The sequence below is a fragment of the Monodelphis domestica genome, chromosome 1, assembly GCF_027887165.1.
Source record: "Monodelphis domestica isolate mMonDom1 chromosome 1, mMonDom1.pri, whole genome shotgun sequence".
Taxonomy (NCBI): Eukaryota; Metazoa; Chordata; class Mammalia; order Didelphimorphia; family Didelphidae; genus Monodelphis; species Monodelphis domestica.
The window spans coordinates 208,315,042-208,334,289 of record NC_077227.1 but is presented as its reverse complement, the minus strand read 5'-3'; the positions used below and the strand labels follow the sequence as shown (position 1 = coordinate 208,334,289).

General features: G+C 39.8%; 2 protein-coding genes across 5 annotated transcripts in view; both read left to right on the top strand.

The window, feature by feature from the left end:
* The window catches only part of PATL2 (PAT1 homolog 2), a 105,182-nt gene extending 90,616 nt beyond the window's left edge, over positions 1 to 14,566 (top strand). The window contains exons 1-16 of one of the 4 annotated variants that reach the window (XM_007472463.2): positions 1,440 to 2,004; positions 2,630 to 2,726; positions 3,148 to 3,329; positions 3,908 to 3,988; positions 5,313 to 5,455; positions 6,228 to 6,320; positions 6,547 to 6,688; positions 8,045 to 8,165; positions 8,267 to 8,364; positions 8,571 to 8,621; positions 8,916 to 9,049; positions 9,561 to 9,720; positions 10,356 to 10,496; positions 10,947 to 11,047; positions 11,647 to 11,796; positions 12,262 to 14,566. In XM_007472463.2, the coding sequence (XP_007472525.1) occupies positions 1,966 to 2,004; positions 2,630 to 2,726; positions 3,148 to 3,329; positions 3,908 to 3,988; positions 5,313 to 5,455; positions 6,228 to 6,320; positions 6,547 to 6,688; positions 8,045 to 8,165; positions 8,267 to 8,364; positions 8,571 to 8,621; positions 8,916 to 9,049; positions 9,561 to 9,720; positions 10,356 to 10,496; positions 10,947 to 11,047; positions 11,647 to 11,796; positions 12,262 to 12,364 (1,836 nt within the window). In that variant the 5' untranslated portion in view covers positions 1,440 to 1,965 and the 3' untranslated portion in view covers positions 12,365 to 14,566. Of the gene's footprint in view, positions 1 to 1,433; positions 2,005 to 2,629; positions 2,727 to 2,782; positions 2,926 to 3,147; positions 3,330 to 3,907; positions 3,989 to 5,312; positions 5,456 to 6,227; positions 6,321 to 6,546; positions 6,689 to 8,044; positions 8,166 to 8,266; positions 8,365 to 8,570; positions 8,622 to 8,915; positions 9,050 to 9,560; positions 9,721 to 10,355; positions 10,497 to 10,946; positions 11,048 to 11,646; positions 11,801 to 12,261 lie in introns of those variants that run through there. The other 3 variants (XM_007472467.2, XM_007472468.3, XM_056810381.1) reach the window with 3 other exon arrangements.
* A 1,140-nt stretch (positions 14,567 to 15,706) lies between these two features.
* SPG11 (SPG11 vesicle trafficking associated, spatacsin) overlaps positions 15,707 to 19,248 on the top strand; it is an 86,046-nt gene continuing 82,504 nt past the window's right edge. Inside the window, exons 1-2 of the mRNA XM_001366626.5 lie at positions 15,707 to 16,324; positions 18,542 to 18,726. Of these exons, the coding sequence (XP_001366663.1) occupies positions 16,071 to 16,324; positions 18,542 to 18,726 (439 nt within the window). The 5' untranslated portion in view covers positions 15,707 to 16,070. The remainder of the gene's footprint in view (positions 16,325 to 18,541; positions 18,727 to 19,248) is intronic.

The following is a 19,248-nucleotide window of genomic DNA, read 5'->3' as shown; positions in this document are numbered from 1 at the left end:
CTCCGTTTGATTCTTTGGGAGACTAGCATGTTAAAATCTCTTCCCTTGGAATTTCTAGGAGATTAATATGTCATGCTTTATCTCATTTTACAGAAGAGGAAACTGAGTCTCAGAGAGGTTAGTTTGTCCATGTTCACCCTGCTGGCAAATGTCAGAGCCAAGATCTTCTTTTCCCTCTGAGAATCTGAATAGATCAGGCTTTAACTTAATTTCCACCCATAGGGAAGTCAGTCCAAAAGCTGGATTCATGGATATTATTTGAAGGAAGTTACTCTATCCAGACAGCTCTTTCTTACTCACAGAAGTGTATACTACCCATAGAAAGCAAGTCTAGGCCTCTACAGGACTCATTCCATTTGTTATTTTCTCTTTCCCACATGAGACTGTATCCATAACAGTAACTAAACATGTGGTAAAGCTATAACAAAGAAGGAAATCCAGGGGTCAGGTACTAGCCAAGACTTGAGGCAAAATGATAAACTGTTCTGGGAGGGCCCATCTGGGCCTGAAACTGCCAGACACCTGGAGCTGAGAGTTGCTTCACACATACTGCCAAGCAGCAGTTGTTCAACTGTTCTGTGGTTTCTTGAAGCTTCTGTCTGCCAAAAAAAAAAAAAAAGCTCCATCAATATGTACCTTCCTCTTAGTGAAGATAGCTGAAAAGCAATAGCTGAATGTATTTAACGAATCAAAATTTCTGAAAGATTTTGTTTCCTCTCTACTTGAAAATTTTTTTCTAGTTCAGAATAGTGGTCACACCCTCTGGTGTACAAGAACAGCTCTAGCCTGCATCTGAATGTGGAAAAAAAATTCTCATTATACTTTATTTCCTGCCATCAAACAAATAATGATGTGCAGAGTTTCAGCTGAGTGTAAAGGCTGTGGTCACAAGATAAGGCAGTTTAAAGTAGATTGGATTCAGGTGGTCTTTTTTGGTTTGATTATCTCCTAGCTCTGTACATTTAATTTATCTCTTGTAATTCTAGACCAAGACTTCATTAGTATTTTTAGAAGCACATTACATGGATAATTCATGCCAAAGTCTTTTTTTTTTTAAATTAAGATGCTAAGGGGACAGCTAGGTGGCTCAATGGAAAAAGAGCCTGGCCTGGAGTTGGGAGGACCTAGGTTCAAATGTGGCCTCAAACACTTCCTAGCTGTGTGATTCTGGTAGTCATTTAACCCCAATTGCCCAGCCCTTACCCCTCTTCTGCCTTGGAACAAATACTTAGTATTTGTTTTGATTTTGAAATTGATTCAAAGATGGAAGGTAAGAGTTAAAAAAAAAAGAAGATGGTAAAGCTTCTAGACCCAATCTAGTAGTAGAGGGCACTTATGAAAGTCAGTGAACTGGAAAATGTATTTCCCCATGCCCAAGTTATCAAAATTAACTAGTTCTCCACAGATGCTTGCTGATTCTGAGGTTCCACCATGATTCCACCATGGCTACGGACAGCTTCTTCTCATAGTTCTACTTATTAAATTGTCTCTGAGTTCATAACCATTTCTCTTAGAGAAAATGGGTCATCATTCCAGGGAGAACTACAGTTTCTTCCTTCCTAACTCTAGCTCCAAAACCAACATAGATTATAAAATGGGCTATGATGTGTAGCTTCCAGTGTGATGGAAAGAACATTGGAGTTAGAGTCAAATGTCTACTTTGCTACTTACCCCCAAGTCACCTAACCTCTCTGAAAAAATTAGACTAGATAAATTCCAAAATTCCTCCTGATTCTAAATCCTGTGATCCTTTTATTCTCAGTATACCCCCTTTTCAATCATGCAAGTTCTTTCTTTCCAGTTTTTCATTGTCCCTTTTTCATCATCCCCTCGTTATGTCCCCATACTCCTACCAAAATCTCATGACCAGGAAGAGCTGTCCCTTTAAGGAGAGAACAGTGTGTGGGATGAGGACCTTTAAAGAGCTGGGAGCCAGAGAGGCTCTGCTCCAGAACAGGTGTTTCCATGGCTCAATATAGCCCCAAACTCAATGACGGCCAGCCTGTAAGTGCTAAGGGAAGAATAAAGTCTCTCTAGATTTCAAGTGTAAAATCTCCCTCCATTTCTCCTTGCTAACAATTCTTTCTCCTCTTCTTCTTGTAGTAGTAGAAAAATGCCAGAAGCTGCAGCACTTTCTTCTCCTTTCTCCAGTCATTTGCCAGGATATCTTATGTTGGTGAGAGGTGTAGCAGCTATAGAGAGCTGCCCTCTGAACCAGAAAGACCGGAACTCAAGTACTGCCTCTGACAAATACTGGTTGAAAGACCTTGAGTTTTTCACCTAACTTTTTAGGACACTCCTACTCTCTCTATAGGAAAAGTACTGACCTGTATTGGCAAAGGTAGTTTTCTTGGCCCAGAGTTCCCTATATAAATTCAGTCACAGGTCCACTTCCTCTGGCACCTTGAGTTGTGTAATGTTATTCCAGTGTAACTCTTTTCCTTCTGCCCTGGATAGGCTATGGTTAGTGGTCAACAGGGACCAGATTATTGCTGTCCTTTTGGGATGTTAGTAAACTATTGCCTCTCTCCTGGGGAAGGGTCCTGAGTCTTTTCTGACTGGGTAGAGAGTTTAGCTTAACCCTTTCTGGTGGGAGGATGGTGTTCCTTAAGTGCCTGCCCTCTCATAGGTCTTAGAGGATTACTTTTTGGATAATAAGAATCTGCCTGTGGAAGAAATGGCAGTTGGGGCGGTCAACCCACTTGACCAAATGGATTGTCGAGCAGGTATGCTGGGGAGAAACAAAATGTCGAGATGAAAAGCTGGGGCTCCAGGCAGTGCAGAAACTCACTAGAAGGAAAAGGATTGTTGAGGCAGCTGGAACTGATACCCAATTAAAAAGGGCATCATAATTGGGATGGGAGAAGGGATGGCTGAGGGATCTCATTTAGGAAGAAGACCACGAAGACATTAGGAATCAGTCAGGTTTAGTATACTTTAAAAGACTATAATATGGGCTGTTTATATGCATGGGACATTGGGGGAAAGTGGTGGTATCCATTATGCAAAGTATTTTGAGTTCACAAGATATGGAGGATAATTTATGTTCAGAGGGCAAGCTTGGGTGAGGTTATCCAAGAAGCAGTTTGTGTAGCCTGGGACACAATGAGATTCCTAAATTGGAGCTCTGGGCTGCCCTCTCTCCAGACTCAAACTTAATGGAGCAAGGACCAGGCTCCTTTAGTCCCCAGATCTCCAAGAAGGTCAGCAGAATTCAGGAAGAAGAGAACCCAGAGGAGGAGCAGCAGGAGGAGGAAGAAGATGAGGAAGAAAAAGAAGGGAATGAGTTGGGAGATCCAGCAGTGCTCAGTGCCATCCACCATGTTCAGGTGCTATAGAGGAAGGGAATCTTCTGCCCCTCCCCCTTCCTATTACTCTATATCTGTCAACATCTTTTATTTCCTTGTTAATTCCCCCGCCCCAGCTGCAAATATTGTCCTGACTCCAAGTAACAATTCTTAAGCTATTTCTACCTAAATTTGACCTGTACTACTACCCCTCCAGGCAATCTATTTTTGTTGTTTGTTTTGCTTTCTGTACTTAATAAAGATGAAAGAGAACACTGGCCTTGAGAGGGAAGATAGCACATCTTTTCTAGGAAATAAGGATCTTCTGACCTTGTTGAAAATCTAAATCTTTCAGCCTATTTCTGGGTAGCCCATCTTGCTCCCTACTTAGAAGGATAAAACCTAGGTCAAACTGAAGATTTTTTATTCAAGGGAACTACACAAACGGTTTTCTTTAAGGAGGAATGATGATCCTTTGAAATAGACTTAAGGTAGCTAAGGTTAGTGAGAGCAATGAGGGGCTGGCTAGTCTTTCAGTCCCTTCATACCATGAGGAAATAGGCCTTTGAAGAGAATAACATAAAGGTCGCAAATAAGTCTAGGCTTTATTCTTACTGTAGAGAAGACACAAGAGCTCACCAGGACTCAAGGCCTCCAGTATGCTTGGGATGTCTCCAGTCTCCTTGCGATTTCTATGTCAGGTAAGTCAGCTACATTTTTCAACCTCATGGAAGAGTTGGCTATGTGCGAGAAAAAATAAAATAAAAACCTAAAACATTTTTAGCTGCGCCCTATTCCTGTAAAGCTGAGTCAACTCTAATCCATACTCTGGAGAACGGTGGTTAAATTGAGTGACATACCATATGAGCAGTGGAAATACAGGGATAGATTTCCTTTTGTTCTAGTTTTAGTTTATGACTATACTGAGTTAAGTTTGTTTTCAATGAGGTGTGTCCTGAAATAAAATAGTGGGCAAGAGTCTTGCTTCTAATCTCATTTCTTTCTTTCTTTCTTAAAAAAAAAAAAACAAAAAAACTCTTTATCTTCTGTCTTAAAAGCAATATTAGATATTGGTTCCAAGGCAGAAGAGCAAAAGGACTAGGTAACTGGGGTTAAGGGACTTGCCCAGGATCACATAGTTAGAAAGAGTCTGATGCCACACTTGAACCCAGGACCTCCAGTCTCCAGGCCTAGCTACCCCTCTAATCTTATCTCTATGTCTCATCCATACACATTGGGTTTAATATTCAAAAAGGGTAAACTCTTGAGTTTAACAGAATTGGATTTAAGAGTAAAAACAGGGACCATTTCAATTAGAATGTTGGGATAATACCTAGGGATATTATCATCTAAGAGGATGAGAATTTGAAAGAAATACCTAAAGAATCATAGAGGAAAGAGGTCAGGGAAAGAGTTGTAAATCGAGTTATATTGAACAAATGACAAAACAGAGTATGACTTGGACTAAGAGGTAGTAGTAAAAGAAAGGAAGGAAGTGAAAGAAGCTAGTCCCCTTTGGTCACTAAAGGAGGGGGAAAGAAAAAGGATCCTGAAACTGGTAAGTCACATGTAAGTGGCAGAGGTAAGGGCTGACTCACTGAGGTTAGCAATAAGAAGAGAATAATAGTATGAATAGAATTTCTAATGCAGGTGGGTTTGCTGTATCAGAGTTAGGAATGTTTATCTAGAGATAACATCAAAACCCTATTTCATTCTCAAAAAAGGATAGAATGGTATGTGGAAAACCTTCCAATCATTGAATTTTCCCCCCTAATTACTTTGATCCTTCAAAAATGGTGTATCCCAAAAATGAAATGTGCCCTCTAAGACATAAAGTTTTAGATAAGATGTTTAGTAAACAGGGAGTCCATCAGGCAGGTTTGCAAGTTTAAAAAAAGAAAGAAAGAATAGAAGCAGCACCTACTTATGGGATGAAGTGAATAGGAGAAAGGTTGGGAGACTTGGTTTGGAGGTACTTGATCACATGAGCCCCTTCTTTCCTAATTCTTTTGATTCCTTCCTCAGACCCTGGACTATTTTTCTCCAGCCCCTTTTCAGCCTACATTTCCAAGTGCCAGTTCCCCAGCACGATGCTTTGGACCTCAACAGCCCTCACCAGATCCATCTCTCTTCTACAGTCCACCAGCATCATGGCCCCCTAGGTTCAGGTACCTTAGATTTTGGACACTGTCAGAACTTTGAATAAGTTTTCCTTTTGACATCCTTTGGAGTATTAGCTGTGGAGTGCTAAGACCACTGGACAGACTTAGTCAGAAAGGGGTCTTGAAGACCTTTTCCAAATCCCTCAGTTCATGAGGCTTAAAGAAACTGTGGCTTGTCTTTATTATATGACTAATAAATTATTGGCAGAGCTGAGGTTTCGTGAATCCCAATCTAACTTTTTTTTTTTTAAACTATTGTATGTAGTGCCTCCTTAGGAATGCTGTAGAGAACCATGGAAACATATCTTGAAAGAGGGACTATAAGCCAACTGAATTAAGCTCATATGGGTCCATGTAGGTACTACAACTAGGAGATTAGATAGCAGTTTCAGAGTTCTTGACCTTTTCTGGTAGCTCTCAAAAATCTCATTTTTAAAAGCTCTCTCTCTCTGTAGAGGTCTTCTTAAAGCAAAGATTCTTAACCTTATTTGTGCCATAGACCTACCTCTGTAGCAATCTGGTAAAACCTATCTCCCACCCCTTCTCAGAATAATGTTTTTAATTGCAAAAAAATACACAGGATTACAAAGTAAACCAATTACGTTGAAAGACAAGTAACAAAATATTAAAAACAAAAAACAAGTTCACAAACTCCAGGTTAAAACCCCTTATCTTAAAGGAAGTTCTGGTAAGTACTACCACAGTCAGACTAGTTGGCTAAATATGAGGAGAGGAGCCCTAAGAACATATTTGCTACCTTGTCTGAGTTTCTTTGTAGTCTCCGCAGTCATCTGACCCAGCTGCATCCCCAGCACCAACGGATCTTGCTACAGCAGCGGGAGGCACAACGATGTGGTCATAAACACCAGAGGTAATATTAGGCAGAATGCAGAGTAAGAGACATGTTTGGATGTGAGTGATTCCCCTTGAAACTGAGAATACGGACCCAGAATGTTGGAATGAATTGGGATCTCCCACCTTTACCTTCCCTGCCCCTATTCTTCCAATGAATTCTACTCTCTTCCCAGCCTCTCTTTTGGGAGGGTGGAAGGGATGCAAGGTGCAGGAATCAAGAGAACGTTTTTCCTCACTTCAAGTCCCCGTGTTGGGAAATTGTGGTCCCAGAAGCCAGATCCCTATGCTGATCTCATGAATCAAAGGGAGAAAGACTGGGTGATCAAAGTACAGATGGTTCAGCTGCAAAGTGAGAATCCTCGTCTGGATGACTACTACTACCAGGTAAGCTCTCTAATTATATGGTAGTGCAGTGGCAAAAATCATATTTATAGATGAAGGGTCCAGATTCGAATCCTAGCTTTTCCACTTCTTATCTGTGTGACTTTGGGGGAAGTTACAAGAGCCCTCTTTGAGCTTCAGTTTCCTCATATATAAAATGAAGGAATTGGACTAGGTGCCCTTCGAAGGTTACTTCTACCTCTAAAATCTTTGATTATACTATGATCATCTAAGGTAAAGATTAAACAATTGTGGTCTGGATCCCATAGAACCATCTTGGATATGACCTCCTTATTCCCACACAGCAGAAGTCCTTAATCTAGAATCTATGGACCCCAAAGATTGCAGAGAGTCTGTGAACTTGGATGGGCAAAAAAACGCATTTTTATTTTAACTACTATTTAAAGTTTGGCATTTTCCTCAATTACAATGATGAGTCATGAGCCACAATGAGTCATATTTGCAGTACCTGTGACTTTGTCAGTAATGAAATGATTGGTCTTGTCATATATCCTATTACAGTTTTATAGATGTCTTGAAATATCGTTTCTGCTCATTACTACCTTGAAGTGACTATAATTCTTAGAATTGCAGTTAGATCATGTGATCATAGTCTTCTTGGCTATAGTCTCTATTTCAATAAAAATTGGTTTCCTTTGTAATCCTAACTTATTCATTTAAAAAATGTTCTTAGAAGGGATCTGTAGCTTTCACCGGACTGCCAGAGAGGTTCAGGATACAAAAATGATTGAGAACCCCTGCCTTATGACATCTAGTTGACACTGATAATCCTTCAGTCTTCTGCACACCAACCCAACAGAATCGTGATCTCTAACTGACTTAGTTTGTAGGTGAAGGAAAGTCAGGAGGTATCGAATCAAAATTCTTAAAGTTAAATATTGGAATGTGGTCTCTAGCATTGCTCTGACTTGAGAAGTTAGGCTAGTCAAGCAAGGGTCTCTAGTTGTAAAATCACATCATTTTCTAGTACTTGGTAACCTACTAGATGGTAGCAAGCAATGGTATCCCTCCCCTTTTCTCCCGGGAAAGTATTTCTCCAGTCATCCTTTTGCCCAAAATTACTACACTGTCTTCTCATTTTTTTAACCTCAAAACCAAGGCCTCTGCCTTCTTCATATTCTTTTTCACTGTGAGTTCTTCCTTTCTTTGTCTTAATTTGATTCTTTTCTCTTACCCATTTGCATTTTTCATGCTAAAAAGAATCCTATTTATTTGGAATGGAATGTGAAGAAGTGTTTTTGATTCACTTGTTTCCTGGTCAGATATGGAACATAACCCTCTGTCTTTGTTTTCCTTCTGGTCCTTCTGCATGTCTTTCTATACTCCTCTGGCTCTCAGGAATATTACCAAAAGCTAGAGAGAAAACAGGCAGATGAGGAGCTGCTTGGTCGAAAGAGTAGGCTGGAATCTCCTAAGTTGGTAACCCCTTACATTCAAAAGGCAGAGACCTATGAATCAGGTAGGAGTGGAACCTTTGCCACATTGGGTAAGGTGTACTTGTGCGTAAACTGAGTAAGGAGGGGGTGATGGGCAGGCCTCACTCTGTTTATTTTTTCATAGTGGTTCGAATTGAAGGTTCACTAGGGCAGGTGGCCGTATCTACCTGTTTTGGTCCCCGAAGAGCCATTGATGCAGTGCCCCATGGCACACAGGAGCAGGTAGGCTTGTTATGTACCTTAGTGTCTCCTGTTATCTATTTTATCTTCACGTTAAGTGGGTTTTGGTCTTACTCAATTCCTTGAACTAAATTCAGAAGTCAGGCCAAACCCTAAAATTGACTCTTCTCCTTAGATTTTACTTAAGGTCCTAGGCTTTTCAATTTCTAAAAATCAGAATATAGTCAGTAGTATCTTTTTCTCCCCAGGACACAGCTATATATAATCAGAAGCTTCAAGTACTATATCGAATTGAGAAGGTAAGACCCCTTATTTAAGCCTTTACCAGCTCTTACCAGAAGAGTTTATGACCTTTAAACAATTTTTCCATGAGATATTTCTAACCCCAAAATCAGAATCTTAATTTTCACTGATTTCATGTCTTAGTCTAGCTAAACCTAAATCTTTCCCTTCCCATGAAGTCTAGAGATTCATTTGACAACTTTCTCTAGTACTTATCTCTACATTCATGCTAATGCTTATAGAAAATTTGGGGGAGGAAGGGTTGTCTGAAGGATAGGAGGTGTTCATCAGATTTACCTTTCTCCTTCTAGATGTTCCTTCAGCTGTTGAAACTGGAGGAGAATCAGAAGAATATGCTAGCAAAGCCCCATTTCTATGAGCTGCAGAGCAAACAGCTAGAGAAGATCTACCAGGCCTTGAGGACTGATGATCAGGACAACTCAGAGTGAGTTCATTTGAACCCCTCATTTACCCTAGGACTTATGGGATACAATAGGAAACTATACTCGGTTCATTTATACAAATCATTCCCTTTTTCTTTTCCATCCTTATGTCTATAATTTTATTAGTATTAACATCCCTCAACCATCACAAATTGCAACTAACTTAGCAGACAATCTTTATGATTTGGTGTGGCTAAAATATTTATTGCATTTTGGTGATCAATCTATGTAAAATTAGCTAGTTTGGTCTTTGGAATGAGATATTGGGTCTACTGATAGATAGACCCATACTCAAAGCTTTTCTAGCTTAGCAAGCCAGGCCAGAGCTATCATTTCTACAAATCTGAGGTTCTTGAGTTTGAATGCTCACTCTGGGGCTTATGAACTGTGTCTGATCTTGAGCCAAGTCACTTCAGAGTTCCATTTTCCTCATCTGTCAAATTAAGAAGTCAGACTAGATAACCATTAAGATCCTATCTAGCTCTCAATTCTGTGATCCATTCTCACTTACAGGGAGGCAGCAAATGGATTCCTACAAATACTATCAGTGAGGAAAGGAAAGGTCCTTGTAGCCCGGCTACTACTACTTCTGCCAAGGGATCAGGCAGTCCACCTTGTCCTATCAATCACCAGTCACTTGCCCTTCCTAATTCGAAGGGATACAGCTGATCAGGTACAATGGGGTTGGGCAGCTTGCCTAACCTCCCAGAGAAGAGTAATGATATTAATCTTTTTTTTTGGGGGGGGGGGGGCTTTTCTGGAGAGAGATTTCTATGGGATCTGTATTTTTTATGCCTTCTTTTATCATGTAATTCTTATCTGTGTTCTTCCATTAATCCTCTACAGGGGGCCTACCTTAGCTAATGGCTAAGAGCTTTCATCCAGATCTTAGGAAAAGAAAAGATATCAATAATTTATTCACCTGTGCTATTTAGTTCCATTCATGAGTCAAGGAGTTCAGAAATATCTATCCTAGGCTATATCATCTAGACAAGAACACAAGCTCTATAATTGTCTACTCATAAATAAGTGTAGGATTCGGGTAGGGGAGTAGTCATCCTGGTGGCATTATGCCCCAAGTCTTCTTTCTTTAAGGCATTATGGAAGAAATGGGCTAAGAAGGTATGGTCTTAGGGCTGGAGGAGCATGAATAACAGAATTGAGTTGAATGGTAGCTAGCATTACCTGATATAAAGAGCCAACAAGAAGGATAGAAAAAGTTAGAATGAGTTTATTCGTGATTCGTTATTATTCAGGAATTCAAAAATTCCTTTTGAAATTGTATCTGGCCTTTCCCATTACCTATAGGCCCTACATATGCTGTTCAAGCCCCTGGGGAAGTGCATCAGTCTCTTGGCTTTTAATGAGCTCCTCCAAGGACTTCAAGGACTGATGGTGCTACAACCTGGATCCCAAGAGCGGCCAATCACTGTAGTCCTTCAGAACCAGGTATTGTTCTATAAGGCCAGAGAGACTTGCCTGAACTTAGGTTACTTCTAATTTTGGTGACTAGATCCCATTTAAATAAGTGAGCTACCCAGGGTCCCAGGCAACAGTCACAAAAGGGGATGCTATAAACCTCCATATTCCAGCCATACCTACTAGTTAGTTCTGCTTTAATTTCCTTGTCTGCAAAATGGGAACCAAAAATAGCACCTATCTCCCAGGGTGTGGTTGTAAGGAGAAAATGAGATCTATCTAAAGTGCTTCACAAACTTTAAAGCACTATATAAATGCTGGCTATTATTATCATCCATGTAAAATTCTAACAATTCCTATAGAAGTTACTAATCAGTGGAGAGAACTTCTTTTGAGTTAAATGAAGGAAGCAAGTTCTTGGGAGCCACTGAGAATACCCAGTGTTATTTCTTGTCCTTCACTTTATCTTATTTCTTACAGTTTGGGATCTCCTTGCTCTATTCCCTACTAAGCCATGGGGAACACCTGTTTTCCTTGAATTGTTCCTTGGAGAAACACAGCAGAAGCGATCTTGCAATTTGGTGAGACAAGTATCTAGATGGCACGGTGCTAAAATAGCGGTTCTACCTTTGTGCTGGGTTGGATAAGATTTTTCTCATCTTGGTATTCTCTAATCTGGGTCATGAAGGGAAGACTATTGAGTGAACTCAAGACAGTTTATCTTTAAAATCCCAAGGATATTGACAGCTGATGGTCCCTTCTATTCAGGAAGATCTTTTGTTGCCACAGTAAACATAGACAGGGGCAGTGAAGTGACTCAATGGATAGAAAGGCAGGCCTGGAGATGGGAAGGTCCCAAATTCAAATATGGCCCCAGATACTTCCTAGCCATGTGACCCTGGGCACTAAGTCACTTAACCCCAGTTGCTAAGTTCTTACCACCCTTCTACCTTGGAATCTATATTAAGTATCAATTATAAGACAGAAAGTAAGGATTCTTTTGTTTTAATAGATAGGAATAGACAAAGGTCTTAAGGCATCTGGTACCTGTGAACTTGGAATTTTCCTTGAGTGAATGGGTAGGGAGTGGGGGCGGATTTAGGCTTCCTTTTTTCTTGTTCCTCAAGTATACTAAGCCCTGGTTGTCCCTATTTTACTCTCATCTTTGCATTCTCTATAGGACAAATATGGTGGTACTGATTGCCTGGGAGATATCCCACATGTCCGCAGCTTCTCTGGCAGAGCCACTCATTGTACCCAGCAACCTCCTCTCCCTGTTCTGCCGTTATGTGGACAAACAAATAGTACAGCAATTAGAAGCCAGAATGGAGTAAGTGGGAAATGAAGAGTTATAATAACCCTTGTTTAAACCTTACCCTGTTTTATATTCCATTTCCTTCCATATGCTTATTTCTCCAAAGTTTAAAAGAGGCAGGAGACAAATGGCTTTAGAGCTTCAGAGTATATTATCTCAGTTCTTCTATTGTGTTTCCATTCTCCTCCAAACTAGAACTTGACAGTAGGGAAAGATACTTAAATCACAGGCATTATTCTTCCTAAATGGTTTTTTTTTTCTTCCTAAATGTTTTTTTGAGCTGGCAGGCATTTTATTTGGTTCTGGCAGGGATCCCAGACTCTTTAATACATGCATTAAAGAAAAGTTTTGCCTCCTAGAAATTTAACCTTATGAGAAGTTTCTACAAACTGTGCTTAGGATACTAATGGTTGTTCCAGAATTTGAGTTAGTGGACTAAAGACTGTATACAGCTGGAGTTTTGTTTTGTTTGTTTTTCAGATATGCCCCCATGGGTACTGAGCTGACTTGTTTGAGAAAATTATCCTGCTCATCTACATACCAGTCTGTTAGGGTTGAAGTACAAGAAGGGAAAATTCTTTAAAGGAGCTGCGCCCTTGGCAGTTGTATGAAAGCTATTTTGATTTTCCTCAGTGGATGCAATGGAGACCCCATTTTCTTTACCCTGCTCCAAATAAGTTCAGAAATCTAGAACCTTCAGAAAGGAAGGGCAGGGTAGTACTTGATTACATTAAAATGCATGTAAAACTGAAATAAGTGGGTACTAAAACCTTGCTTTTTGAAAGCTATAATAAAGGTCACATTTTACCCTCCCCATATTTCCAAAAATAGCTTCTTCCTTTTCCTTCTGCTAAGCATCTTTACTAGAGCTAAATAAAGTGGATCTTTTTCTTAAATGAATGAGAATATTATAATATATAAAGGGGTTTCTCTCAACAGAGCAGAAATAGTATGTGTCCTGCCAGATTCCAGAGTAAAGTATTTTTCTGTCTTTTACCTTCTTTCTAATTACAGGCCTTCTTTCATTCAGAGAGACTTCATTTCCTTTATTACAACCATGAAACGAGTAAAATGGTCGAACAAATGCCATAGGTCATAAGGTCTTAATGTGTTTGGAGTTATTTTTTTCTTATAAACAAGAGAATAGAAGAATATATTTTATCAATAATAATAATAATAGCTAGCTGGGGCAGGCACCTAGGGTCTCAGTAGTTAGAACTGGAGTGAGAGTTAGAACTGGAGATACCTCCTAGCTGTGTGACCCTGGGCAAGTCACTTAACTCTCATTGCCTAGCCGTTTCCATTCTTCAGCCTTGAAACCAATATATACTATTGGTTTTAAGAAACAAAGTAAGGGTTAAAAAATATCAAGGGGCAGGTAGGTAGTTCATTGATAGCAAACCAGGCCAGGGGTCAGAAGAACCAAGATTCAAATCTGGCCTCGGATACTTCCTAGTTGTGTGACTCTGGGCAAGTCACTTAACCCCAATTGCCTAGCCCTTGAAATTGATTCTAAGACAGAAGGCAAGTGTTTAAAATAAGAATAGTTAGCATTTACCTAGTAATTTACAGTTTCCCAAATACTTTTTTACAATAGCTACTAATCCAAGGAGGTAGGTGCTATTATTATTCTCTTTTTACTGATGAGGAAACTGAGGCAGAAAGAGGTTGCCTAGTGTCTAAGGCCACAATTGAACTCTAGTCTTTTTCACTCTATTCTAGGACTCTATCCACTCCACCACTTAACTGCCTCTATTAATTTAAAGAGTCTTCCTTCTTTTTAACTCTGATGATTGTGGCTTCATTTAGTATGAATCCTGCATCTCATTTATACTTCATCTTGTATAATTCTGAACTTAAAGTCTGTGCAAAGAGTGGTCTCAAGGCCTTTCCTTCATGTCTTATAAACAGTCCTCAGGAACCAGTGAAGTGTTTAGCCATCCATCTATTTTATCTTTTGCTTTTGTTACAGAATTGACCACCCACTTTTCTCAACAATATATTTCTTAGATAAAATTCCTTTAATATGACCACTCAGCTTATTATTTTTAATATGCTGTAGCCTGACACCTGCTTCTTATCTCTTCATTGTCTTCTGGTCACCTATAATTTTAATTCTTCAGAGGTCATGGTGGTAAATGAAGGTGAAGTCTATACCTTCATTTACCTGGTAGAAAAACTTAATTCACATTTAGTGTAATGGGAGTCTCTCTCATCTAAGACCCCCTACAGCTTACCTAGCATATTATATGTAACCTTCACATGGAAGATGCCAGGGAGTTGCTTTGGAGAGGATAATAGGAATCTAGACTAGATATCCCATTAAGTAGAAATGCAGAAGAAAACATGATTTATCACTTGTTTATATGGGTATATGATTTGGGGTTTTGGTTTTAAGAGATTATTATAAAATAAATAATATGGAAGTGGAATTTGAGTAATAATATATGAATAACCCAGTGAAATTACTTGTCGACTCTGGGAAGGTAGAGGGAAGGAAAACAAGAATCATGTAACCATGGAAAGAAAATTTAAAAATAAAAAGATATCCCATTACATTGTTAATATTCTCTTAGGAGGGATTGAATGTTAGAATACAGACTTCATATATTTACACTAATTCTATTTAATCAACTGTATTGAAGCCTATTGAGGAATGAATGATATGACATAGATATTACACATATGTATAATGTATATACACTCATAAATGTACACACACATATATACACATATATTACATTTACCTTGAAACTACAATAAAAATTACAGGAGAGCCATTTTCTTTCTTTTTCTCCTCCTTGCTCATTTGAATATCTACATTATCCAACTAAAGCACTTTGACCTGACTTATCTGGGTAACCTTTGTCTTTTATTCTATTTGCTTTGTTTACTTTTCCTTCCTCCTTCAATTTGCTGACAAATCTCTTCAAATACATGATTCTGCTTCCACTTTATATTCAACATTTGTTAAAGACATGTTTCTGCTATACCTTTGAACTATTTACAATCATATCTATTCACATTACTTAATAGCAAATGTTGGTCTATCATTGATGATTTTGGCAGAAAATGGTCAGTACTGGAGACTAGAGAGGAACTGAGTTGGGAGGTTAGAGATTAGAAAAGTCCATGAAGTTAGCATTAGATAAGAGAAGCAAAATCAAGCACCTGGTAAAAATTCAAAGTAATTCAGCTGAGCCATTAAAAATTTCTGTGTAATTTCTTTTTCTATCACGGGTTTTGGAGCTGTAAGTAACTCTAAGCCCCTTATTTCACAAAGTACCTGGGCTCAACCTAGCCGGAAATAATCTTAATTAAATTAATTGTAATTGAAGGACCTAAACTCAAATCTCAGCTCTGCTACTACCCAAATATTAGGGAAGCCCAGTTCCGTATTTCCATTGCTCTCTAATATTTCAGTATCGGTCTTGGATCGCGATTGGTAACCTGTTTTTTCACCTTCTACACCAGGGCTTCTTATCTAGGGAGTCTATACTTAGATTGGTGGGAGTGTAGAGTAGAGGGCCACCTCCCCCATGAACTTGCAAAAAAATCACATCTTTATAATTGTTTTCTTCTATAATTCTATGCATTTTATTCTTTTAGAAACATTCCTGAGATTTTTAGGCTTAAAAAAAGTTAAGAACTCCTGTTCTCTAATCTAGAGTATAAAATTGGTTCCCTCTCTCCCAACAACAAATTTAGATATCATTTGTAACCCTTCTGCTCCAGGCGTCAAGTGCAGGAACTACAGCACCAGCACACAAAGCTCAGTTCCTTTATATGTAGTCTTTTCTGCCAAGAATGATAAAAGAGCTTGAAGTGCTAGCTGATTTGATCAGAACACCAGTAGATGAGTTAAGTGCTCTTATTCTGCCCATTCTTCAAATTAAGAAACTGAGGCTAGGAGACTGAAGCAAGTTGCTCAGCCAGTAAGTGTCCCAAACAGGATTTGAATTCGTTTAAGATCACTTGCTCTAGGTGTACGGCGCCTGGCTTCCACCCGCCTAGCAAAAATCCGTCAGGAACTGCCGGGATGCAAGGGCTTCCTCAATTGGGCGCCTCAAGCCCTGTTCCGCCCCTGCCACCAGACTAGGAAAATGACAGTGGTGAAGGGAGGAGGGTGGGGAGGCGAGGAACCGGAGGAAGTGGGGGAGCGGGTGGGTCAAAAATGGCGCCGAGAGTACTATTGCGCACGCTCCATTTGGCAAGGCTGGCGGCCCAGTTTCCGGGAAGGCATGCTAGACTGCTGGCTGAGAGAATGAAAAGGGAGTTCCTTTAGCAAGATGGCGGCGCAAGAGGGGGCCGGAAGTGCATCCCACCGCGGCGTTCCGCCGGCCCAAGCTATGGAGCGGGTGCTGCCTATCTTGTTGGTGCCAGTTCCCCCCGAGGCCAGAGCAAGGCTCGGGCCCTTGGCCCAGTTGCACCGGGAACAAGAAGTGCTGGGCAGCCTCACGGTCGCGGGCAGCCTCCAGCTGCTGTCACTGGCTCCTGGCAGCCGCAGCGGGAAAGGCTGCAGCCTTGCAGGCCCCTTCCGGCAGTAAGTGTGGGGACCCCGGACCCGTCTCCCGGGTTCCCTCCTCCTGACCCCCGGCCCAGAGGCCCCTCACGAAAACTAAGGGATACTTTGACTCGAGGTTTCCACCAGGCTAGATAGAATGGAAGGTGCTTGAGGACAGGGATCCTTACACAGTAGGCGCTTAATAAATGCTTATTGAATGCCGGGAACATTCGTGGTGAAGGAGAGTCCATCTTAGGCGCCCTCCCTATTCCTCCACGCGCACACACACACTTTTCACCTCACTAACCCCATCATTAATCTTGTCCCCTTGGGGCGGGGCGCAGTGGGGGTTCGAGTGGAAACGTTTTTGGTTTTGTTTTTTGGTTGCAGGGATTGTTGCTCTTCCTCCTTGCGAATCATTGCAAGAAGCCCAGAGAGGGTTTACTGGGAAGCACAGATTTAATTTCTTTTTCTAAGCGTAGATTAAACATCTGCGGTCTAAGCACTACTCAAGTGTTGGAGCTACAGATAGTAAAATGGGCCCTGCCTTCAAGAAGTTTATAGTCTATTGAGGGAATATTGAACCTTTCACTCCAGAAGCAGGGCTCTCTCCTATATGATTTTCAATCATGTTAAAACTATCTAAGCAGCCATTTGATTTCTAACCACAACCATTCTCCATATTAGCCAGTTTCCATCCTTAAATGCCAAAATATATTTTCTTTCATGATCATCTTGTTCCTTTTCCCTTTTAATTACTACTAGACAGTTCATTCACAGTTGTGCATGGAGTCTTGAAGACCTTCCAGTCTTTCCTTTGAAATTGCTTTCTGATTTATTACCTTATTCCTGATTCTACTGAGGGAAATCTAGTTTATGGTCCAAATTTCTTTCATTTTTTACTTCAACAAAAATTTATTTTTGTACTCAACACTGCTTTTTCAGTGATACAAAAACAAACAAACAAAAAAAACCCCTGAAGATATAATCCTTAACCAACTGAAAGGGAAATAACTAGGAAGCAAGATCCCTTTTATAAATATAGCACTATAGGAGAAAATACTCTCTTAGAGTAGAAGGACTAGAGAAGACTTATAGAAGGAATGGAATGGAATTATGAAAAAGACATAAATAGTGAACCATTCATCCTGGTGTAGCAACAAATATTTTAAGGCTCTGTCCCTTAAAGGCTCTGGCTCTGGCTCTATCAGTTTTCATTCTATACACACAGCTTTAGCTGGTATTGTTTCCACCTACCTAGATTGTGACTTATCTATACTTTATTATTTTTAATAATAACCCTTACCTTCCGTCTTGGAATCAATACTGTACATTGGTTCCAAGGCAGAAGAGTGGTAAGGGCTAGGCAATGGGGTCAAGTGACTTGCCTAAGGTCACACAGCTAGGAAGTATCTGAGGCCAGATTTGAACCTAGGACCTTCTGGTTCTCAATCCAGTGAGCCACCCAGCTGCGCCTCCCCCCATCTATATTTTAAAAATCCAATTGATATAAGTTCTTGTAAGCAAAAAAAATCATCATCCAAGATGTATAAACCAAAGATTTTCTCACAGGATCATTCTTTAAGCCTTTCTAACTTAGTAGGGCTTGCCAGAGATTGTGAGCTCAGGGAGAAAGACTTTCATGGAGATGACATAGTCATATAAAACTGTTAAATATCCAAAAAGTTATTTTTAATGGCAAAGCAGCAATTAAGAATTTTATAAGTCTGAATACAATCAACATTCATGCCATGTTTTGGGGAACATGTTATATGGCATTGAAGATGGTTTTTATCAATATGCCATACTCATCATTTTATTGTTTTCAAATGTTGGAACTTTTTATTATTATGGTTTTTTAAAAAACTTTTACCTTCAGTCTTATAATCAGTATTGTGTATTGGTTCAAGGCAGAAGAGCAGTAAGGGCTAGGCAGTGAAGGTTAAGTGACTTGCCCAGGATCACACAATTAGGAAGTTTCTGAAGTCAAATTTGAATCCATTTCCTTCGATCTCTTGGTCTGGTTCTGTATCCACTGACCCACCCACCTACCCTTCTAGATTTGTTTTGGATGGAGACATTGCTAGGTTTCACATTCTTTAATTATCTTCTCTCTCAAAGGTAGGTAGTGGAATTTTAAAGTAGGAAGTTATTTTCTGTGATTGACAACTTCTTCCTCTTTTCCTCAACCCTTCTCTTTGCACTGCTTTTACAGATTCAATGAATAAAACATAACATTGCTGTTGTTTTCTTTAGCTTTGTATGGGAGAATTCCCACACCAGTGACTCACCAACAAACAAGCCTAAATTTCTGACCCTCAGTGAGAGTAATGAACTGTGTATCCATGAGTTCAAGATGAAGGATGGAAAATGTGATATAGTCACATTGTGTAGCTGCAATGGGGAGACCTTAAAAAAGCTAATTGAAGACAAAAGTATTAGTAAGTATGTACTGAATCTATATCAATGCATAACCATAACATTTTATACTTCACAATTATCAATGGTTCTTGCTATCAAGGAGTAAGAGTGGGACCATGGGAGAGGCTTGTCTGCCTTTTTTTTTTTAAAACCTTTTCCTTCTGTCTTAGAATTGATACTAAATTATCAGTTCCAAGGCAGAAGAACAGTAAGGGCTAGGCGATGGGGCTTAAGTGACTTACTTGTCTAGAGTTATATAGCTAGGAAGTGTCGGGGATCAGTTTTGAATCTAGGACCTCCCACCACCAGGCCTGATTCTCTATCCACTGAGCCATCTAGCTGCCCATTTAGTGTCAATTCTACAGCAGAAGGCAAAGGTTTAAAAAAAGAAATACTAATAAGTGAAGACAACTGGAAGATAAGTGTTTAAAGGTAATAATAATACATTTGCACCTCCTGTTCCCTCAAGTTATTTCCAACTTAAAAATAAATTCTGTAGTACTGTGATTGCTTGTGTATTGTTGCAGGGGTGAATAGTCTCC